The 25196-nt window shown below is 40.2% G+C and overlaps 1 protein-coding gene across 1 annotated transcript in view; it reads right to left on the bottom strand.

Annotated features, from left to right (window-relative positions):
- Positions 1 to 25196, bottom strand: part of RELN (reelin) — a 294455-nt gene that overhangs the window by 74496 nt on the left and 194763 nt on the right. The window contains exons 16-24 of the mRNA XM_068931206.1: positions 24978 to 25087; positions 21900 to 21966; positions 20705 to 20938; positions 19944 to 20105; positions 16963 to 17199; positions 10883 to 11075; positions 8441 to 8553; positions 2422 to 2559; positions 1313 to 1499 (exon numbers count right to left, since the gene is read on the bottom strand). Of these exons, the coding sequence (XP_068787307.1) occupies positions 1313 to 1499; positions 2422 to 2559; positions 8441 to 8553; positions 10883 to 11075; positions 16963 to 17199; positions 19944 to 20105; positions 20705 to 20938; positions 21900 to 21966; positions 24978 to 25087 (1441 nt within the window). The remainder of the gene's footprint in view (positions 1 to 1312; positions 1500 to 2421; positions 2560 to 8440; positions 8554 to 10882; positions 11076 to 16962; positions 17200 to 19943; positions 20106 to 20704; positions 20939 to 21899; positions 21967 to 24977; positions 25088 to 25196) is intronic.

Genomic DNA, 25196 nt, shown 5'->3' on the forward strand with positions numbered 1-25196 from the left:
CACCGTGAAAAAGATCTAAACAGAAATTAAATAAGCCACCTTCAGCTGGTGGCACACAGACTGCTGCTACTCAAGAAATGAATGATAACCTGACCCTTAGAGATCAATAGCAAGAAGCCAAGAATTTCTAAATGAGATTTTCACTCCTCCTTAGCAGAAATAAGAAGAAAGATCATAGCAGGTTAATTCTAATTTAGCAAACTCCTTTGAAAAGCTTGGCATAAAGAACTGAGCCAGAAGGAAGAACATCTATCAGAGAAGACAATTATATATAAAAAAAATCCAATTATCACAATTAGCTAGTTATACTGATTGGTCTATTATGAAATTTTCAGCACAGAGCTGCATTTCCAGGGGAGCTGGATGTGAGACTACGTAGGAGTTCTGAAAATTATTTGATGGGTTAGATTTTTGTAATGAGGTAAACAACACACAGTTAGACAGCTTTGCATATTGGGTTATTCTTCTGGGACTAATCCAGCTTTCATGACAGCAGTGGCAGTTTGATCAAACCCTTAAAAGAGAAACACATAGCTGCATTTATACTATTCCCTTCAGTTAAGAACAAAACCAAATCCCAGTACTAGACCTGAGGAAGAACAACGAAAAATAAATCTGTGATTATAACCCATAATCTTACATCTGGTCATAAAGATCTCTCTCTCTCTCTCTCTCTCTCTCTTTTTTTTCTTTTTTTTTTACTTTTATTTATAATTGTTATTAATTAGCAGATTTCCCTACATCCTTTTCCTACCGCATTATTTTTGTCTGCAAACCATCCAAGTCATACAACAGAGTATGCTCATACAGGCTAACCAGGCACTCACTTCCTTAGAAAGTCTGGAGGGGTTGCTTTTTCACCAGTTTTGGTCCTTTGACCTCACAATAGCTGCTTCCTCCTGTGAAAGCAAGGCTTTTTCCATGTCTGCCCAAGACTATTACAGAACAGAGATAAATGGGACTTGGGGGCTGCTGAGAAAGAATTCAGTACGAAAGCAGAAAACGCACAATTAAGACAGTATTAACGTACACACTTCTCAGTGCATTGGCAATTTTCTTCCTTCCATTACAGCTGGTATTTCTTGGATACATAATGCACATGTCACTCCCTATTTCTTTTGATTGCTTTGTTCTTTACCTGCAGAGAACAGCTGCGCTGTTTAATGCACTTTCCATACTGTGTGCTGCTTTGTCTCAGATCTCTTTCGAAAACACCCTGCACCTTCCTTTTTTGGCCGTCTAACCACATCGTGCTCTTTTCAAACGGGCATTACGTGCCGCTCTCAATTTTCCATCGCCTGTTATAACATACCTTGTTGAAGTAGAGCGAGGAGCCAGATGAGATGACCCCACAGCCTTCCTCAGGCTTTACGATCTCCCCTCCAATAACTTCCTGCCATTCTGTTTTCAGGCCGCCGGGAGTCTCAAAATCAGACATGACAGTGGAAGGGAGGGGATTTTCAGGCTGACATTCAGTACCCTGAAACCCTGAGTCACACCTAGCGGGAAGCATAAACATAATAAGCTTTTAAAGACTTTGTTGCATGTTATTCACAATTACTTGAGGCAGTGCAATGACCTTTCAAAAATGGATGTGAAATTATAAATCGCTTTGAAATCGTGGTTTTGCATCCTGGCAGGATCAGGTCAATCCTTCATTCTCCATGTGGGTCTTTTTTTTTTTTTTTTTTTCAAATTAAGAATCTGTAGTGTTAATGGCAACATTTATCTGGTTCATCGTCAAGCCTTTGGATGCACAGCCGCAGATCAGCGTAGGTCTGAGCCCCTTTTGCTCCTGTCGCAGGAGCAGTACTCTGCATAAAAAAGATGTTTGTGTTCCTGCTCTCCCTGCGAGGCTGGAGCACAACAGTAACTACTGTGCAGTCATGAGCTTTTTACAGCATTTTTTACAGTGCAGATAAATTCTTTTTTCATATATGGACTACATATATTGAAAGAGAAATAACTGGAAACAAGCTGTATTTTTTTTCTAAAAAATCTGCAGCGCGTGGAGTTTGAGGCTGGCAGGCAGCGGTCCAGCCCTCGGTACCGCACCCAGCCCGACGGCAGCTGCGAAACAGCGCAGCGCTGGTCCCTGGGGTTCACCTGACACAACCAAACCCCTCCTCGGCGAAGGGCACGTTGGGGCACCAGGGCGCCCACAGCTTGGCAGCCCATCCACCACTGGAAAACCCTCCCACAGCCTCGATCTGCCAAGGTTATGGGCTCCCAGACAGGCAGGTGCGGGGTGACCAGCTTCCAATGGGGCCTGAATGGTTTAACCCCTACACTGGCTGTTTAAAAAATATATATCTATATCCAAAAATAAGAAGAGCAGAAAATGTATACAAAATAACAGCATGCCTGAAGCGCCAGGAGCCCAAAACCCCATTTGAAGAGGAGGCGGCCAATGTTTGGTACCTGCATATGCCATGGTCGCACCAGCCGTGCCCGTTACACATGTTGGGGCACTGCTGTCCGATGTAGATGTTATCTAAAGCCCACTCATCTTGGGCCGTGTAGTAGCACTGGCTCCAGCGGAAACGGGTGGCACTGGACCTGAAAACCAAAACCAATGCTTTAATTTGTGATGCTTTAGTGAACTGTAAGGGAGAAGGTAAAATGCAACTATAAAAAATAAAGCTGATATCACAGTCACAGCCCAGCCCGCAAAGACTGACACAGCCAAAGACAGATTTTTGTAAATGAACTTCATAGATAATACCACTAATCGCACAGGGGGATTTAATGGACAATCCAGTTATCAATGACTTTTCTGAGGAAGGTGCTGTAGGGACTTCATGCTTAATGGCCACATTATTTTAAAATAAACCTACCAATGAGCATCATCAGATTTTTATTCAGTGCCGTTCTGTAGGGACAGCATGCAAAGCCAGAACCGAACATCTGGAGCGTGACTTTGATTTTACATTTCGATCATAGTTGACCAATTTTAAGTTGTGTAAAAATCTGTCTTCCGGTTTTTACTATAAAAAATAAGTCTATGAAATTACAATTCTTTAGTCTAAACATTTCTCTTCCTTGAATACTATTTCCATTCACCAATAGCTGACTGTTTTTTATTGGGTACAAGAACTTCTTTTTGACAACATGATTGTACACTAGATTATGACCACATCAATGGAATTCTAGAACCAGTTTTTGAAAAAGATACTAGTTACAGAGCGCCTACTTATTTCCACCTGCAGTTAGTCACCTACTCAGGTAAAATCCATAACACCTGAGGTTTTGTGGTGGTTGGAGCCGGGGAATCACTGCATTAGATTACTTGCCTAAATACAGCTGAGTTCTAGACATTAGTAATATTGTTTAAGCTGAAAAATCTTACTGTAGTTTCTCCTCTCTAGTTAAATAGTTTCTTTTCAATAGCTTTATTTTTCTTTATTACAATGGGGGCAGGTAACATCTTGTATTGACAAAGCGCTTGACGCTGGCCCGTTAAGAGATATTGTGTCCACTGTAATGTGGACATTTCCCGTGCTGAGTGGCTCCTGCTAGCCAAACCCAGCCTAACCTCCACCTCTCTCAAAGACCAGGGCTAGAAGAAACTAAAGAAGAAACTAAATTGTCAGAAGAATACTCTTTGCCACCAAAGAGCGTTTCCAAGCTCCAGTGCAAATCTGAGAGGTTACAGGCGTTAGGAGGAGAGAGTGGAGAAATGGCTAAATTCTGGGGAAAGGGCCAAAGTTTGGGGGGAGCGCACGCTGCCGTCCAGGTCCTGGACTGGCAACTCAGACTCACCAGCATTAATGGAGACCTCATTAATGGAGGAGAGCTACTATCAACTGCCTGTTACCATTTACAACAAGCGGCACACGTCAGTATAGAAAATTAAAATCTTTCCAAGCTTGTTTCTGAGCCATATGGCTATAGTATGATGGCATGGGTTATAATTTTGTTACTCTTTAATTAAAAAAAAAAAAAGTCTGAGATTTTATGTAGAATAAAAGCTGTTAAAATAAACGTTGTAAAGGTTGCTGAGCCAACCACCCACATGCATGGAAATGAAGGAATGAATACAGGAGGCACGTACAGCTAAAAGGGACAGCATTGCACATACCAGATTTATACAAAGATTAGTTTAGGACACGCTTAGAGAAATTTTTAGAATTTATCTATTAGAATTTCTTTAAAAAGCAAGTGAAGATGCCTAGGGGCTTGATTTTTAATTGAAATGACCCTTGTTTTCAGTTTCAAATATGTGCTTGATATGGCAAATATTATAAGCATTTTTACAACATGCAGAGCTAATCTGCTGGGGCAGATCTGCAGATTAAATACTCCCTCAGGATATAATATATTGATGGGTTACATTACAAGAGCTATGAATTATCCATTAAAAGTGCACGATGTCAGTAATCTGTGCACTAAGGACTTTCTAAGCTTGCATGGGCACAAGGGACAATAAATAATCACCATTATTATTTATTGCTTATTTTTTCAGGGCTCTGAAGCTAGTAGATCACCTTGGTGGTGCTCGCATTTACTATGGCACATCAAAGACGCCTCAATGATGACGCTTATCAGCAAGCCCTGGCAGAGGCTGTGCTAGGGGGAGAACTGCAGTCACTGGTGCGAGCTCACGTGCACCGAGAAAAATAACAATGCTCAAAAGCCACTGACCAAAAAAAGGTTTTAAACAAAAATAAGAAATAAAAATAACATAATAAAATCGTGCCGTTCCTCTTGTTTCCCAGCTGATAGGAGCGAGAGCGTTGCAGCCAGGCGCCTGAGATTTTCCATAATCAACGTATTTGGGTGGAAATCAGGTGCGTAAGCCTGGAGCTACGTAGGGCCGTGCACAGGGACGGGGTCGGGGGCAATGCAGACGTCCCGTGGGAAGTCCTTGGGGCTGCAGCAGGTAGCTGAGCACCGTTCCTCGGGCTGCTGGGCACGGCATCCACGACGTTTCACAGCTTTCTCTCCTTCACTAATGGGGAGGAGACGTGAAGGCCAGGTCCCGTCCCTGGGGAGCCGCTTCCTAGGGGCTGGGGGTTATTTTTAGCAGTGGACAAAGAAGCCCGGTGGAGAGCTGCGTGCCGGCTGTGCTGGGAGCCCCGGGTGCCGAAACCGCCCCAAAGGAAGGGGCTCGCGGAGCATCCTCACCCCACAGGGTGCTAAGGAGGGCCCCACGAGAAGGACGAGGACCGGCACGTGGCTGGAAACAGCGCAAGCTTTTCCGGATTTGCACACCTCTCTGGAGGAAAGAAGACGCGCGTTCGGCTGAATTCGTGATCGCAAAAGCCATGCCGCTGAGAAGCCAGCCCTGCCCTCAGCTTGTGAAAGCTTTCCAAAGCTGCGCTGCGCCTCAGCGTAACAGCAGCTTACGAGGGTTATGCTTTTAAAAATGGTAATCAATAATGTAAAAAAGCCGGGCCAATCAAGAAAAGAGAGTAAGAAGGCTGAGTGTCAGCTGCCTTCTCAGTGATAAAATACCAGTTTGCTGGACAGTCACCGTTTGGCCGCCTTTTCAAATGGAAGAATGAAGGAAGAATGAGGAAAGAATATACTGAAGAATGAGGAAAACATTCTAGCACGAGCAGAACAAACCTCTCCTATTTTCCCTATTTTTTTCCCCATTTTTTTTTCTACATGGCTAAAATGCTACTGGAAGATAATGTGGCTTTCTGATGGCATTATATTTAAGTCAGGTTGATGTCAAATAAAAGGCACTGCTGTTGTGTGACATTTTACATAAGCAAAAGGAAATCATATTGAGTCCCCGATGTATTGCAAGTGAAATGATGTTCCTCTTATTACAATATTTTTCAGATATGTGATTTAAAATAAAAACATTGTCTTCTCTCCCGACATTAAAAAACCTAAGGATCTAATGCAAATTTGTGGCTGATAAAATTATGTTCGCTACCTTCTGAGTGACTATAATTACATTTACCCAATTATCCTGAAACTCTCATTCAGTCATTAGGTGTTGATTTGTTTATGAAGTCAGCAACCGACAGCTGTTTGTATCTCATTAAGGCCTGTTCATATGTAAATGCCTCCCATAAAACTGAAATTAATTTCCATCAGCGTTAGAAACGCGCAGTTCATGTACAACGAAATTTCAGAGAGCAGGTGCCTACATCTCCTTTTTCCAGGAGGGCCCGTGCCGTTGGAGCAGGCTGTCACAGGCAGCAAACCTGCGCTAACGCAGGGACCGTGGTAAACTCGCGCCTGCCGGGTGCGGACAGCCACAGATGTGCGCGCCAGCGCAAAAACAGCCGTGCGCGCTCAGAGAGTTTGACGGCAGGTTATCGGTACTGTTGTGAACGCTGTCCCGGTTGCACGGGCACAACAGCACTACCGCGGCTCCGCTCCGGCAGCCGTGCGTGCAGGGACGACCCCCCCAAAGCCACGAGGGGGCCCGCGGCGGCGGATACCCCGGCATATACAGCTGCTGCTCGCACTTCTGCGGCTGGGGGACCGCGGTTTGTCCCGTTTTTCCTCTGCGGAGCGGGACGTCGGCTGCGGCCCACGGTGGGAGGCAGCGGGCAGGATCAGCCAGCGCAGCCGGCTCGGCCGCCCCCCAGGGCGCCAGCTGGGCTCACTCATGCAAAAACCTGCCTCTAAACTCTTCGGCCTGAGCGCTGCCTCCTCTAGGCGAGCTGTTTCCCTGAGAAATAAGGCCGGGCGGCAGGCAGGCCGTGCCCTTTTTAGCCCCGGCGCGGTGAGGCCGTGCCGGCAGGAGCGCGGCAGGAGCGTAGGCCGAGCCCTACGGCGCACCCGCCTCTCTGCTCCCTCGGCGCGGCCGAGCCGAGCAGCACGGGCACCTCCTCGCTAGCAAACCCTGCGTCTGCCAGGGCAGGACCCTGCCGCCGTGAGCTGGTGTTGCTTTACAGAGGCAGAAAACCCCTCCAGGTGTCAGGCGGCGCGGCTGGTGCTGGGCGTGCAGCCATCCCCCCTACCTGCTCTTCCCCCCACGACGCGGTAGCGTAGCTCCGGCGTACTGAAAGCGCGCTTTACGAACAGCTAAGTAACGTTCGGTGGTAATTTGTCCCTTAATTATAGACAAAACTCTGCTAACAGACGGGAACCCCTTCAGAGAGAGGCTGGTGTGCAATGGTTATGGTTTGCGCCCAGCGCAAAGCAGTAACCCAGCTATTACGTCATCGTTAACTTTCCTCTGCAGTCTCCTAAATTAAGATGGAATTATTTGCTTCTGTCACCTCATCTGCTGGGAAAAATTACAAGATCCTAAAGGAAAAGAAGCCCCACAACACTGGTATTAACATCAACCATACTGTGCATAATAATGACTTTTAGTAGAATATATATCTTGTAAATAAAAAAATATCAGCCTACTTTGGAACACATCCCGCAAAATCCTAGGCACTTTTTGAACTACCAAGCGCCTACGAGAGTCACAGGTTTTACAGCTGATAGCACTCAACGGTATGTAAGACTTAGTACGTTATAATCTAACTACTAATCAGTTACTCACAGACTGCATTGTGTCGTTTGGTGTTGTCTGACCTGAGATGCTTAAACAGCTCTATTTGTGTCCCTCACGTTTTGTCTGGACTATCGGCTGCACAGTAAGAGTGGCTGTACCACGAGTCTGGGAAGAAGGCATCACTGTTGGGTGGCTGATGGAAATAGGCTGCATTTAGGCCACGGAGAGCGCAGAAAAATGACAAAGCCCAGGGAAGTGCAATGACAAATTAATCTGGGCAAGTTTTCCTTCTGATTGCTGTGATACATTCAGGTTGAACATAAGCAAGGTGTAGTTCTAATTGGAGGAATTTAATTCTCAGATGAAGGAAGAAGTGAAGATTAGCGAGACTTATGACAACCTCTTATTTTTATGTTATAAAAAAGCCTTTAAAATCAATAACGGAAGAAATCATCTAGTGGAATAAAAACACTAAGGCGGGCAAAACAAGTTTGATTAAAATCACATGAATAGGGTAGGACTTTCTGATTTTTTTGTGTTTTGTAAAAGAGAATGTTATTCCTGAGGATATGCTATAAAAAGAAACAAGAGGTAAGAAATTCCCAGAAATGAATCATTAGTTAATGTTTACACAGGGCTTTGGTCTGCACATGTAAACAAAAAGGAATTTCCAAAAATAAAAATGAGCACTCCAGATAAACCCTCCTCCAATAAGCAGTTTACAGACAAATGCCCCTATTTTTGAATAGATCAAAAAATTTACTAGAAGAGTCATGATATGTCTTAAAAATAATCCAAACAGTTTTGGGTGATTTCAGTAACGTTTCACTCTCTAATTACGTGAGGAAAGCATTTGATGCTAAAATGCCTGCCATTCAGCCAGCCCCAGAACTGCTCATCTCCGCACCCCGCCACCGGCTTAAACACAATCTACAGGGAACTTGGTCTTTGTGACAGCAATATAACAGTAGGTAAACTATCTACGCCAAAAATAAAACAACAACGAAAAAAGAAACTGCTTACCAAGTCTTCTGCGGTAAAAGGACCGTGATTCTCCTCCACTGAGTAAATTCACTGGAGTGGTAAATACTGGCTGATGTAAACTCCTGACAGCTCGGCATACTTGGAAGACATTCCTTGAAGTAAAACATTTTAAAACCAGATTTAATGCTGAGGCAGAATTAGGAACAGAAGTGAGGATTAAACGTTCACTGAACCAGGAGCTTGCCTGGGTCCACATGACAGAGTGCAAGGCCAAGAAGCAGAAAAATTTTTGGAGGATCCAGACAATTTTCCCAGAATACTAATAATATTACAATTTAGCATAGGAGAAGACCACATATCAACTATATTAACTTTGGCACCTTCAGCAAGTGTTGTGAATTGCCCCTTCCCGCTTCTGTGATGTCTTTCTGTATTCACTCAGATTCCCAGAGAGGCGTCTTACCGAATTTTTCTTTGTTCTTTTCAGAACGGGTGATCCTTATCATGTCTTTCTTACAGTAAATATAAATGCAATTCATTTTCGCAGCTTCTTACAGTTTTCCATACCTGCACTTCCCTTGTTACGCAGTTTTTCGGAAGTATTTCATGTATTTATTTATTGCTGGAGCAGCACCCACCACTTCGTGCTTTGACTTTGATGGAAGTATTAGTAAAGCGCTTGAACGTTGTTACCTGTATGTTACTTCTCCAGCTACATATTTAGAGTCCATTCTGCCCCTGCTGCCATAGCATAACAGTTTTCTGACCATTAGCACCTCTCCAAACATCTTCTGCTGATCAGTGCTTTGCTCATCCCCGTGTGGCATGTCAGACACACGCGGGATCTTTGGGACCCACGCTTGCCTATGCATGTACACTGAATGCTATTAAACTAATAATAACTAATAACTAATAACAACTACTCCACAGTAGTTAAAGCAATTAAGAACACTTATGTAGTTAAATATAAAGAAGGGCAGAATATATTATTATTTTACAGAGAAATTTATTGTTCAAAAATTCTAGAATGTTACATGAAGATCTGATAGCTTATTCTGTTTTTTTTTCCAGTAGGTTTTCTAAAGGATTAGTTTTCCTTCCAGCAATTTTCAAATATTTTTGTTCAATTCATCTCCCATAAAATACCTTAAAAACAGGATCTGATCAGTGAGTGTGAAGTAAACAAAACTTTCAAACATTTTAATTAATTAGTGTTTAGTATATTGGCCAGATTACTTCCTTGAAGCATGCTACAAATAGCCTTCTCTATTACTCTTTTATCGTGGTGACATGGGTGGTATCAGAAAAATGATTCAGCCGCAAGTTCTTCTTTCTGAACTCAGCTCTACTGGGACAGGAAGGAGGCACTATAATCTAAAAGAAAGTGATCTCTCATTAATGGCAAGGACAAACTCCAAACACCTACCACTAAGAACTATTCTTGGACATCACGATGATGCCTGCTAACTAGAAAAATCATGAACATCATTTTAAATTTGGTATTAATAGCTTTCCTACAAATTCTGTTTAAGGTAAAAAAGCCTGGAGTTACTTGGAGTTGCAATGCTGAAAATTTCATTTTTTGCTGTATCTCTGTTCTTCCCACCAAAGTAAACACGACAAAACATAACATGGTAAAACATAACATGAAACAGGAAAATGCTTTCATTGCTCATAGCAGATGTTGGACTGGAGCGCTGGACATTCAAATCCCTCTGTGTATGTACAGAACAGAGACTCAAAAGGCACCGGGACACGGTTGCCGGAGAGCTTCCGAACCTGCCGTGGAGGCAGCTGAAGGATACGTTTGTTCGTTCACTCGCAAGCCAGCGGGACTTTGGCTTGCCTTCTAAAATGGAAAACAAATGCAAATTACGCAAACAAAGTGCAAATTATGGCCAAAGTTGCTGTTCACATTTGTGCTGAGACAGGGCTAAGCCACAGAGGGACGTAGTAGAGAACAGTGCTATTTGCACTTCCACCAGAGACGGTGGAAACAATCAGTCGTTACTGTCCTGGACTGTGTTTGAACCAGGGATGGGAGATGAAAGGCCCTACATTACAATCCCCCAAAGGAATGTGCTTTTCGCTTACGAAATGACTGCGCACAAGGACAAAAAGAATTTCTATCCATTTAAATTCCAGGAAACAGTAGCTGCATTTTACTGTGAAAAACAAAGCAACAGCACAGGAAAGATCTCGGCCGTTATTCTGTAGCTTTGTCTAGTGCCTCAACTCTTTTCTCAGGCTTGGTCCACTCCTGTCACAATTCTGTGCTTCAGACAAAATCATTTACTTCCAAATATTATGGAGAACAATTTAAACCCCTCTATTTGTCATTTCGACTAGCTCCAACTGAGGAGTAATACAAAGGGGAGGGAGGAAAAGATCCTCCAGCGTCCAGTGCCACAAGTACATTTGCAATGACCTTTGTATAAGCAGAGTTTATGGAAGACAAGGGTCCCCACTGGCCAGCCTCACCTCTTGAACAAGATGCCAAGTAAGGCCATGGTTGGTGGAGTACTCCAGTTTCACCTGGTTGTCCATATGAGGGGTAAACTTCTGGCCGCAACCCATCACCAAGTTGAACTGTATCATATACGATGCTCCAATTTGCATAGACTGGGTTTCCACGTAACGCATGCTAGAAGCTAATTTAGAATCTCCTGTAAAACTGAGAGATGTAAGGAAAGAATCAGAATCCTTTTCCAAAATAATTCAGAGGGGAATATTATGAATGATTATGTGTTGAATATAATGCTGCCTCTTTCTTTGTTCTGCAGATTGGCACACAGGATGAGATAACACATAGAACCTCCTTTCCGTTGGCGGTTCTGCAAATTATCAGGAAGGACTTGATGTATCCTAGAGTGTGAAATACCGAATTATGCAGCTAGTTATTACCATATAGTCTCTATATTAAGGAAGAAGTTAGGTCAGCAAAGGATAATGTACAAAAAAAGCAACAAAAAGAAAGTTCATTACCCAGAAGTGTTCATTGCCTAAAGTCATGTCACAGTAACAGCTATAATTTTATTCACACACTGGACAGTGAAGATGATAAGATGAATTTAGTTAAAAAACTCTTATTACATAGCCTTTATTCCATTGATTTTCAATGGATTCCATATGCAATGCATTCTCTGACTTTTGACGGTGCATTTCAGAATCAACATCTCCTATCCTTAGCTTCCTTCAGGCATTGTCCCACAACTTTAACAGAATTCCTGGTCGGAGAAGGCATGCAGGATATACCGATATAAGAGTTATAACAGATTATCTAGTGCATTGGACAAGATAATTCTGTCAGTAGTGATACCTGGAATGCACCAAGCCTCACATATGATACAAAGTACTCACTTATCACTGATCTGGTAATACAATCTAAAATTTGAAATTATAGGATTATTTCAATTTAAGTGAAAATTGTTTTTCAATTTACACTATTAAAAATGAAAAAAGAATCCAATGTAAGACAGGTTAATAACTATTTCCACTTTGAATCCAGCACAGTGTCCTTCTAGACTGAAAGATTTTAGGACAGTCCACACAGAATGAAAACCCCTCCTTAGCTAACAGATGTTGTTATTGTCTTCAGAAAAACCATAGTACTTTCAGCCTGAACACTTTCCAAGACTGTATTCTTAGATGTGAACAATTTAGGATAGGAATTGCACCTTTTTAAAGAAAATCTCTACAAATAATCATGCAACTGTAAAGGGCTACATTAAGTAACAACAGTGATAAAGACGACAAGCTAATTAAGCGTTGTTTTTATTGTTGAGTAAGTTACACTTCATGAGCCTAAAGGAAAAATTCCTAGTCTATCAAAATGTACAGCAAAACATATTAGCTTCTACTCCTGTAAAACTCAAGGTCACAAAGAAGTCAGTGTAAGGCCTAAGATTAGAAGTCAGTTACTTAGCACGTGGTTTTAATGTGCGTTCACTGACCCACACTATTGTCTATAGCTGACTGTTGTTTTAGGAAACCAATTATGCCTTAAATGTCAGCATTGTACCTGAAAGCTTTAGAAGAAATTACTGCAAGTTGATATGAGTTTTGTGATTATCAAATTGCTGTTTTCTGGAACAACTTTAAGCTTCAGGCTCCTTTCCACTCTCTGACCTTGCTCTTCTGTAGCTTCATTTCCCAAAGCAAGATCCATCTCGTGGTGCCATGTGAAACTGCCTTGTTGCTCTACCAACATCCGCTAACTGATTGAGAACGTTCTCCAGGCCTTCACCGCCAGAGCGCTGTCAAGGAAGACTGGCCCAGAAAGCAGAAAGCTGCCCTCTTGAGATACTGTATCTCAACTGTTTTTTTTTTTTCCCTCAATCCGTGTTGTTAATTTTTTCTTCTCAGCAGGATGGATACTTTTCAGTTGAGCGGGGATATAACGTACGCTCGTCAACAGTCCAGTTGACAACCTGCAGCTTGTGGCTGCATTTCTAGATGCATTTAGAAGGCATCGCAGAATAATTGGTTTGGATAATGTCCAAATTTCTTTTTCTTCCAAACTTTATCTTATGCTTTTCAAACATCACCATTTCAAAAGTTAAAGCTGACTTGGGCTGACATGGTTTTAATTTCTGTAATGCAACTTGAAAATTGATGGCTGAAATGGGAAATCAAAGTTTTATGGAAACCATCTTGGGAAATCTGCCAGTACACCCATGCCCTTCAGTTATGTAGCAAAAATTACGTGTTATCAATGATTTGGATAATGATTTGGCATTGCATGCATAAATCTGAGACAACAAATCAGAGTTACCTAAAGTTCAACCGAACAGAATAAGGAAGGTGAAACTAAACAGTCTGATTAAGCATCTGCTTAGAAGCAGAAGCTGTCTTCCCCAAAGTCATGAGTGTGCACAATAATAAAAAGTGAAAGTTTGGTACATTCACTAATAAAAAGTGAAAGTTTGGTACTCAGCCTAGGTGCAAAGAGTTAAATCCTTCATGTTGTCTCTCTCTCCACAAAAATTCCCTCTATTCAATAATAATCAGAAAAATAATCTTATACTCCGTTCTTTTTTTCCTGGTGGCAGTCAAATAATGATAAAACTTTTTAAGCTTAGTACTCATTGCAATGTAATAACTTAGCCACTGGATATTGTTCAAACTACATTATTATTTATTATTATTACAGCAGTATTATTTTTAAATCAAAATATCATTTTAGAAATGAATATTAAGAAAACGTGAAAAAGGAAGTTAGTGAGGAGATGAAGAGGACAATCTGTGACGTTCCATAAGCAGAGGGGGAGAAATTACATTATGGGTTCACAAAGTCCTTTATCACCCACAAATTGCCTCCAGCTGAACGACGGTAGCATTAAAGGTGTGTGTTCCACCTTACTTGGCACTTCTTCATTCGCCACGTCTCCCAGGCTTATGGTTAGGGCTAGGCTTTTCTGCTAGAATATCAAATGTTTTCTTTCTTTGTTCTAACAAACACACAGCTGGAATACACATCTAGATTTTGTAGAAGGCAGACTAATGTTCTTGGCATAATAATAATTAGCTAAAAATCTTCAGATATAAGGATGCAGAGGACACATTTTTGTATAAATATTTAGTTGTGAACTGATTTGTAGTGGGTATATAATTAGACCTGCGGAGGCACAGGAACACAATACCCATAGGTGCCCTCAGAACAATCACTCTACCTCCAAGCACTGTGAACTAATTGGTACTTCTGGGAATGATATCACAGTGAATGTCAGCCAATCGTCGTTTCTCTAAACTGCTAGGGGATTCCCAGATTTACTACATTTTCAAGGCCAGTACTTTCAGGAATACTGAAAAGCCACATGGATACAACTGATTTTGTAAAGCTGCACTGAATATTGACGTGACAGGCAGAGTCCAAACACTCACATTGCTCCCAGTTCTGCTTTCATCAAACGCAGGAGAAGTTTTTGTCTTTTTACAACACATCATATCTTTTGCATTAGGTAATTCCTAATTGTAATGCTATATTTTAATTATATGGATTGCCTGAAAGAAACATTCTGCATGTGGTGGAGTAATAATTAAACTGAAAACCAAAACATTCTATAAACCCGGGCAAAATATCAAGCCGATGTAGTGCAACTGTATTGTATTGCTCCACAGTGTTGGTTCATTATGAGCCAGATTTACAATCCTCCCTCAGGCTGCTCCAGGTACAATGGGACACTCTGTCGTCCGTTATAGTGAGTTAAATCCTAGGGTCATAGTCTGACTGAAGATAGTTTGTTCATATAATACTATTTTAGTTGCATCCAGATGACTATTCAGGAAAAAAAAAAAGCTTTGATATCTTTGTCAATAGTTAAATGCATTTCAGCAAGTGGCGGTACGTATTCTGAAATACTCCAGATGCATTTGGGTCAAAACCGATTGGGATCAAAACCGTGCCTGTATATGAGCATTCTGGAGAAGTTATGTATAAACATACATCATAAAACGCTTCACTCAAAAGTGTGTTCTGGAGTCCTGTCAGTATACTGAATACACTTGCTGTAATCAAGCATTAAGAACCAATGTCAAACCAAATGTTGATGATTACAACCAAATCAAATGACTATTCCAGTTACAGGTCATTATAAAACAGTTGCAAAAGCAACTTTGCTCAAAGCCTGTGTATATCAACAAAACTACTCTTTTCTAAATGACACTAGATATTGAGAAGAAAACCTTACCCTCAACAAAAAGTCCCCTCCTCATTTTTCTCCAATTTTAAGCAGAAATACTTGAGGTTTACAGATTCTGAAGCAGAAATGAAGGCCTAATAGACAATTAAAGGCATTCCAGTGAAAATGGGCCCTGAGATGGCACACTGTAAAATGATTTATAGCATATTTACTATAGTTCTACTAATGAAAAAGCAGTTGTCAGAGTTTTCTCAAGAGGATGATTTTGGTGCTACTGCAAACTCTGCTCATGAGTTAGAAAATGAGAACCAAATGGACCCACAGCTGGGAAAAGCCAACAATAATTAATTTAACTACCAGCCATTTGTACAGACTTTGTGTAAGTTGAAAAATTTCCCTTGAGAGAAACAAGGTCAGTGAAGGATAGAGTTCATGTCTTCCAGTGATAATGAAAAATACTTATACATAAAGAGTAGGGAAGTATTGCAAAGCCTTTATTTCTTTATTTGATGCATGGGAAGTTCAACATTTCCACTGTGACAGAACACTACAAATCCTAGTCTATATGTGGGATAGAGAACTTAGCTTAGCATTTATTATTTTGATTCTGATTTAGAGTCATAGGAGGAAAAAAGAGGAACTTCTGTCTTAAATAACCTACCCCCCATCATGATGAACTGGTCTTACAAGAACAGAGGGAAAACAATGTCATTAAAGGGCTTCATTCCAACTCTTTGATTAAGAAAATGCAAACAGTTTGAGCCCTAACACGTTGTTTCATTTTAATGAGCAGCCAGTACCTTCCTTGTCCTTATTAAAGTGGTTAATGGTGCTTCTACTGCCTCATTATCACCACCAGAACGCATTCTGTGTTGTTCCTACTGCTAAGCCAACTCCCTTCAGTTTGAGAGATGATCAGAAAGTCAAATTAGATTGCTCAGGCATACTTGTTAATAAAACTCCTATGGCATTGTTCTGGATGCCCATAGGGATGTTACAATTACTTACATTTCCTTCAGGTTTCTTATAACTACTACAATTGTACTTTCTCCAAATAAATGTATCTACGATAATTAAACCCATAGTAGGTTTAAATGTTAAGACTAGGATGAATATAGGCTATCTGGATTTAATCAAAACACAGAAATTAAACTGAGGTTATCTTATGTTAAATCCAAAATTTACATTTATGTACTACAAAATTTAATTTTTATGAAACAGTTGATGATTTACTGAAAGAGCTCATTTCTGCACAATACTAATAGATTTTTCTTTTTCAGTGTTTTTCTTGTTTGTGGCCTTTAAAGGAACTTGTTTATTGTTTTAGGACAAGGGATGTTTTCTTGCTTTCTGTTTCTAAATACACTGCACATTTTGGGTATAGCTGTGATGCATGTGACAATGTTGATCCCAGTATAAACGACTAAGTGGATAGGAATACCAGGCAAAATAACTACAAATGGTGACTAACAGCATTCTGCCAACATTCTGCTGCCTTTCCTATTTTGAAGATTATTATAATGTCCATGCAAACAGACAGGAACGTGACTTAAAAAATATTCAGAGTCTATACTTTACAGATTATTTCATAGCCTGTACCCCTGTATTTAACTCGATTTTAAGTGATGGTTACAGAAATTCTCCATGCTCTTATACTGGGATCACTTTAAATATTTTGTAGGGGAAGGAATACTATGTTCACAGTTCCCATCAAACATAAATCTCTGTGCAATGAGGTGTACAAATTTACTCCTGATTGCAATTAGATCAGTGACTGTATTTTTGTTCATAATGTGTGGATGAGACACAATTACTCTGAATAGCTGCCAGAAAGACTCATTTGCAGAAATCACTTAGTTCTTAGCAGGATGAATAGACAAAGAAAACAAAAGCAGAATATAAGTGAACAAGCGTTCTTACCAAAGAGTCCAGTCATGGCCACAGTAAGGCTGAACGTTTCCCAGGTAGAACCCTAGAGACTGCGTGACTTCAACTAGGTTGGTGAAGTCCAGACTAATGCTATTGAAAAGCACAGAGGTCATGATGATTTCATCGATAGCCCACACATCTTCGCCCTGAGAAGAGTGATATGGTTGCCACCATCTGAACTGAATGCCAAGCTGTCTTGCATCTTCGGGCAGTTCCACTGAAATTATTCTAGAAAACAAAACAAAATTGATATCGAAAGTCTTGCTATACATAATAATTCCATGAGGATGTACTTTACGGTTCTTTTTTTCCTATTGACTCTAAAATCATCGGATAAATTCAGCCTTCAAATACCCTAGCTTCCACCAGTATAGCTTCTACTGGTGACAGGGACAGGGGAATCATTGCAGTTCTCTTGGTAGATAGTGTATTTATCGAAAGATAGCCCTGTGCTAACGACATCTTCTTGAAAGCTCCATAAATCACCAGCACCATGGTGCCCCATGCAACACACGTGTGAAACAGAGTGGCAAAAGGGACATTTGTCTCCACTGTTGCGCAATTAGATGCTGGCAAAAGGGCTATATGACATATATCACTGATATATATGACATATATATGACATATATCACTGATACACAAATAGAATGCTAAAATATTTAACATACGTTAAACTAAGTTTCTTATCCCAGGGGATCAAGCAAACACAATTTAAAAATGCTGGTGTAAACCATTGTGTATGGCAAATATGTTAGTATGCAGAACCTGGCTACAGCTACAGTTATAACAGCTTCTCTTGTCTGACTTTGATTTGTTGGAGATAGATGGAGAGGGGGGGAGATTCTTACTAATGACTTTTCTGCAGCAGAGAAGAAAAGTGTTCTTACTAACATTACCAGCTACCATTAGATTTCTTAAAAACCAGCTGCGAGACCTTTGCTCTGATCTCATTCTTTCAAGCTATGCGCATACCTAATATTGAAAAGCCACCGCTGTTCTGCTCAGAAGAAAAATGCAGCTGTCAAATGTTAGCAGATTAAATGCACCTTTTGAGTAGAACATTAAATGTGTAATTATTTTTTGTGTGACTGAGGATTAATTAAATTTCTGGATACAGATTGATTGCCAAACTTTACAGCAGTCCATCTATGTTACCAAAAATGCAGATATTTTTAGACAACATAATATAAAAAGGTGAAGCTTTCTTCATGTTCTTCATCACAATTATTGCCAGCATTACCTTCAGGTTTGTATGTCTGTCATTTTTCTGCCTACCTGGAGCAGACTGTACATAACCCATGACAAAACCATTCTAACCTGAGTACGTTATGCTTAGCTCTTTGCCCTGTCAGAATAGAAATTAAGTTTCTCCTACTGAATCTCCAAAAGTAAAAAAGTCTCTAGCGTCAATATAATTTACTACATTTATATCTTAAACTTCATTAAAATCCGTCACCAGAGTGTGTATTTTCCTTTCTGTTATAAAAAATTAATAGTGCTATATATTAAAAACCTTTAGGGAAATATAATTCCTACAGTTGTGAGCTGGAGTCTAAGAATTAGAAACAGGACAATATAAAATATATATGTGACTATAATAAAGGACGTGAAAGGAGATTTTGAAAAAGTTTTATGAATGTTTCAGGTCATAGGATATTGCCCATGGAAATATTAAAAACTTCAGAAATTAAAGCCGGCATGTGGTATACTTCTACCAAATACAGTCATTCCACTCAGATTATGTATGCTCATAATTCTCGGATTTGAGTATTTCTTATTGTTTCCAGGAAATATATTAACTGCTATGATTGTTTTTTCCATTAGAATATTCTTAATCATCTTTTGTAGTGTTGAGTTATTAACAAGAGGAGGAAATCTAACCTTTTTTGATACAGACTGATCCGAGCTTGGTAAATGGGAATAATGAGTAGGTATATGTAACTAAAATGAAATGCACACATATCTAAAGTCCCTCACGCCTTAGCCTGGAGCTGGGTGGAGAGGTACAGAACAGGGCAGCACCCAGTGCAAAGCCGTCCGCAGGCAGGAGAACACAGGGACCTGTAAAGACTTGCTGGGAGGGACCTGGAAAGTCACTCTTAGCTTTGCCCTTCATACAGCCCCTCCTTTCATCAGGATTTATTGGCTCATGGCAGGACCTCATGAAGGCGGCTACGGCTTGAATGAGACCGCACAGCGCCAGCCTGGACAGTCCTGGGCTTGCAGCACAGTTAGGCTCCTGGAGACTCCTGACTCTGCATGTGCGTGGTTAAACTTGGTCGATGGCTTCACAAGCGTAACAGTAAATGCATTCTTCTCTAAATACGTTAAAATATGTTCCTCTCTAAACTGGAGCCATACACAGGCACCACTAAATAAGATGAGCTCTTTGTTTGGCTTCTTCATGATTTGCAAAATTCCCCAGGAACAGGCATTGGCAGGTCCTCCCTGATCATTGAACCCAACCCACAAATGCAAGCACAGAGTCGTGTAATCCCTTTCTTAAACGCAGCAGGAGCAATTTCCCTGCTCATGGTCAGACTTCATTCTGCTGTGCCTGCAAAGTCCTAATCCCAGGGGATGTTGTAGTAAAGGTATCTTTGGCTTCAAAGCTGCAAATAATGTATGTTAATTTTCACTACAAGTAGCTGCTTCCATGGGAAGAGACATGTCCCTATTTCCCACAACTACATTTCTTCCCCCTCATCCCACGCTGCCTCGGCTTGTTCTGTCACGTCACCTGAGAGCTGGACTTCATTAAAGCCACGTATTCGTTTTCATAGAAGCAGGCAAAAACGGGAAAGTGATAACTCCCAGTGCGCAATCTTCCTCCCACTCACTCCCGCACCAGGTGTCCACGTTTGGGCACAGAGAGCTCAGTGCAGATATATTTATTCTCAGCATTGCAGTGACTCCCACTGCCAGGATTAACCGCGTATAGATAATGCTGTTCATAATACTTATGCATATACCTTGGCTCATGGTAGTTCAGATAAGAATAGTGTTCCAGTAGTTTCCATGTAATGCCATTGTCGTACGAATAGTGCAGTAACACTCCTTCACCCGGCTGATCGGGTGCTTTGCATGTGCTCAATACAGACTTGCTGCCCAGGCGCAGCGTAAACTGGAGGAACCTGCATCAGAATTACAGACAAAATTGTAGGGTGCCGTTCACAAAGTGTTTTTTTAACTAGCCAGGTTGCTTTCTGATCTTCTCAATCTAGACAAATTTTGATAAATAGCAGTTACGGGCTTTTGTATGTGCAATATGTTTTTACTGTCAAGTAATGCAGTGTGGCAAATATTTTTTAAAAATGCCAGTTTTACAGCGTTTAATTATTTATTAGGCACTGAAGGGGAGGGAGAGATAGTGAATGGATCTAATCAGCTGCCACAAGCTGTCAAATAAACACAACCTTATAAATAATTAATTAGCACTTGGCTTTGACACTCAGTTTGATATTAACATTTCATATTTTCCAGCCTGGCTGTACAATAACTTCCCTGCCGTCTATTTTAGGCTCTGCTGTTTACAAAGCAGAGAAGAAAGGAAAGGCTGTATAGCTATTAAATCACTGTTAAAATATGGAGTTAAGTTTTTTTTAAAAACTTTTCTTCCTGCTAAAATGATTGGCTTAACAATACAAAAGTTTATAGCCAAAAGGGTAGCGATTCCTATCGCAGTGTAATTTCCCCATTTCTTTACACCATATTGCCGTTCTTTTCTACTCACCTGGACTGGGAACTGTCAAGGAAAGATGTGATAAGCTGACGCCTTCCATCTTTGTTAAAAACCAAGGCCTTGCCACTTGCTAGGACCCCGCAGCCAAAGCTGACCTCAGCACCGCGGACAGAGTAGAAATTGTGATAGGAGGAGAGCCGGGAGCTGGCGAAGCTCTCCGAAATGAACATGGGGAAGGTCTGCGAAGCCATCTCACAGGCAGGTCCTGAAAATCCAGGATCACACCTGGAGGCAAAGGAAATTAAATGACATAGTTAATGCCATCTTTATGTTTTACCCATCTTCTCCTGTGGCTGGTTGGCAAACTACAAGAGTGGTTGAAATCCTTTACGATCTGAAGAAGCCTGCAAAGTCGAATCTCAGGACGAAGAACCTCTTTAAACGTTATTTGGGTATTCTATGGCTAATACCATTCTTATAGTCACAACATGCTTTTTCAATTAAAAAAATCGTGGTCATGCATTAAAAAAAAACCCCAATATCTACATATGACATACGATACAGATTTTTTAAATTTGTTTTTGGTATAAAAATACCATTGTCATAATTTAGAGTTGTTCATATGTGCAATGAATTATCTGCCATTATCTGTAGCCTCTCAGATGTGATTACAGGAAACTGGGCAATAGGACAGAACGCACAGTCAGTCAGACTCGCTCTACTATCGGAAATTAGTTACATCAATATTTGGAAAGTACTTACTGATTTTGAGTCAGTGCCTTCATTTCTTAGCTGAAAAACTTTTAACAAGCCTGACTTTCAAAAAGGCCAGAATGCTGTCCTGTACTTTAGGTCTGTTAGGCTATGGGATATTAGAACTGTGAAAACAGAAATTCTTTTCTACAATTTACTGTAAAAGTGATATAGCTCCAAATTACTTGTAAAAGGGGCATAAAGCATGCATCACTGACATTTCAATGTACTATGTAGCACATTTTAAGGTGAACTGGAAGTCAGACTCTCTCCTGAAAGAAAATTGTAAGAAAATTATAAAATTTGCTGCTATTTAGAAAGACTGATCTTTCTCACTTATCCCTCAAGTGAGTTTTAGGCATTCTGGGAGCTATGTTAGTTTTGTATTTAATCATCTCAAAAAGCAAGGGCTGAAATGAAAATCACTTCAACTTTCAGATCAAGTGAACTATATGACAGAAATTGAATACAACTGCTGAATTATAACTCTTACTTGCAGCCATTTCTAGTACACTGTCCTCGCCCCGAGCAGAATTTGAGGCAAGATGGACCAATATAAACTGCAGAGAAAAGAAATTAGTTAAACAGAGAGTTATGTGATAAACAGAATATAATCAATACAAGAAAGTCTACAGACCCGATCATACAGTTATTGCATTTATCTTAATCCCACTTGCTGGCATAGGTCTACAGAGGGATAAACTGCATTTGCTTGCTTCTTTCTGTAGAACCAAGTAATAGACTTTTGCTCCGTTTCAAAAATAGCCAGTGATAATTTATTATTTAATAGGTAAGCGCCTGTCTGGGGCTTGAGGCACTGGTGATGTTTTAAGTAATGTATCTGATTTTTCTAAAATTGTGAATGACGAGATTGCATGGATGAGTTGCTTTGTACTGGCCGTTTTCTTGCTTTCCCTTTTCTTCACCTTGTTTTGGAGATATATTCACATTGCATTCATACGCTCTTGTATATATGCATATTCCAATTATATGTTCTTGCTTCTCTGACTGTAGTCAACATACTTTCATTGGATTTATTGGAATCATAATCTGCCCTGCTTTATCTTAAGGAAACACTGAACATCATGCACTTGCACTAATTCTTTCAAATGAAATAAAAATCCAAATCATAGGCACTGAAAAATACTCCATGCTTGTTTTACTCCTTTATTTCTTCTTCCTCCAGTGATTCCTACTCCTTGTTGATATTTTGTGAAAAATATTAAGGCTGGAAAGATCAGCAAGCCTCAGCATAATCTGCATCTCATTGCACTATCATAAAGACAAGCATTTTTCTTGGGGTCAGGGGCTGGGCTTCATGTAAGCTCGAGTCTGAGAAACCAACAGCATTATCTGGACCTGGGTAGCAGTAACTTGCGGACAATGTTCTTTTACTACCACATCTTGATAAGCATGACTTAGTCTTGGGTAGTGTCACCCTTTCAGTTGAAGTAACTTGGACTGACCCGCTTGTGTGTGACTTTTGGATTGTCATCCAAATAGCTGCCAATTTGAGACTATATATAACAACCTATACTTATCCCTGTTTTATAATGCTGCCCATCATAGCAGCATGTCAGCATCTCTTGCAGATGCCCTCCAAATCCCTGTTAGTTACTCCCTGTAACTAACTCCCTATCAGACTTCATGTGATCTCTAGGTTTTCTCACACTTCAGAGTGCAAAAATTCTGTTCTGTCTGCTTGATTTATTTGCCTGTTCTGAGGTCTCTTTGAGGGGGTGGGAAAAGTAGAAGGGTTAGAGATGTAATGATGTCGTTCAGAATGAAAAAGCTTTATGGAAGTTGGCAGTTTTCCAGTGTTTTTGAAAGATGGCCAGATTCCAGATTTCATTTAAAACTTAATTCACATTAGAAAACAGTTCTGAAGCTAGAAGTTGGAGTGCTGAATCCTTGAAATTCTTCTCTCTCTTCAAGAACTGGAGTGGTTTGTTAATATTTGCAGGTCTTTTCCCACCATTGTAAACCTTCAGTTCTACTACTACCTATCAAAAGAGGCATGCAAAACCTCAGAAACCGGGGCAACTTTAAGACCTGATTCTAGTGTCATAGAAGCAATCCTATAAATTTTAGATTAGGCAGATGGCTGGTAAAATTGCCTCTGAGATGATAGCGCACTGCTGAGCACGTAGCATCCTTTGGCAGAACTGCATTTACTCTTTCAGTACTAAATCAGAGTATTTTGTTCTACAAGCAAAGGCAGTGCAGATATAGGAATTCTGTTTTAATTTGCAAAACCATGTTGTTTTGTTTCGTTGTAAAAAATCTGGGGCCTTGGACTAATTTTATCTTGCTCTCATTTCTGCAAATTTCTCCGACAATTATATTCTACATTTCACTAGGTATCAGCTCACCTTTGCAGATGATCACAGACATCAGTGTCTTAATACCTTCTTATATCGATATACGCATATTTTTCCTTCATTTTACTTTCTTTTCGATCTCTGTCAAGGATTAATACTGAATCCAGAATGTCTAGATGATACTACATCCCATTAAGGTGAGCAAGGGAGTAATTTCCATTAGTTTTTGTGAAAAATTTTCATTTAGGGCATTACATTATCCTGGTAGTTTCAAAGATTTTCTTTTCAAAACTAGACTTTAATCTATTTTAAAACTTTTGTGAACTGTATTTGCCATTCCCAGGTTTCACATCAACCTTATTAGGATTCTCTACCAAATTTCACAGGCAATTGCACATCACTGTGAATCTTTATATTACATATTTAATTTACACATCTAGCAAAACAAATTGTAGGCATTGTTTATTTAGTTCCAAAACATGTAAGGCCAATGAGAACGCTAAAAAAAATTTACACCTTCTCATATTTAGCACCCTTTCAGTTATGCTTATTTCTGCACTTCATATAATGTATATCTTACATCTTGTTTTTCTAAAGTACTCTTCTGTGTTTTAAAATACTTCCTATCATGACTGGCCCTGGTTATACTCCACAGCAAGATCTATAACCATATAAATCAAAATAAACTCCTCTCAGCTCTTTCACGTGCATTTAAAAATCAGGTAGGTGAGAAATAATTTCCTGAAACAAAAATAGTTCCCTGTCACGGATGGTACTTTCCCTCTTAAGATACGGTAAGCAATGTACAAGTTCTTGTCAGTGTTTTGCTAACAACATTGCTTTATGAAGGTCTTCTATGTCCAGAAGGAATAATATGTCCCAGACGCTGTAACGGTTACTTAGGCTGGCACAGCATGTGTCCCTAATAGCACAGTGTAGTACCTATTTATGTAATTAGGACTAAGCAGCCAAGAAGAAATGTTATATTAGGCCCTTGCCACCAATATCTTTTACTGGAAAGCATTCAATTAAAAACAAGGCAGTAAGCTACATAGAAGATTGTCTTTTCAGATGACAGAATTCCCCTCCAGAGTCAAAATGTTCTTGTTAGCTACTGCATAAAAGAAGAAAAGGAATTGAACAAACTGAAAATCTTGCTACCTGGGATTCTGGAAAGTATGCCTTTACTTGGAGCAGCGCATAAAAATTTACTCCTGTGATGTATTATGACTGTGGGTAAGAATACTAACTGTTATCGATTGCCCACATATTTCCAAGGATTGGTCCTGTTTGTCTCCATCGAATCCTGGTGTCACTTGTTAACGCTGCATTGGGAAGGGGAACAGTTATTCGGCTCCACCTGCAATACATAGAACACAAATTCTACCATTTTAAACTGACTGTTGTTAGGCAATTGTATAATTTGCAGACATGTTTACTTTCATAGAAAGCTTTGTGAGAATTTTTAA

This window comes from Struthio camelus, chromosome 1, assembly GCF_040807025.1.
Source record: "Struthio camelus isolate bStrCam1 chromosome 1, bStrCam1.hap1, whole genome shotgun sequence".
In the NCBI taxonomy this organism is placed as follows: Eukaryota; Metazoa; Chordata; class Aves; order Struthioniformes; family Struthionidae; genus Struthio; species Struthio camelus.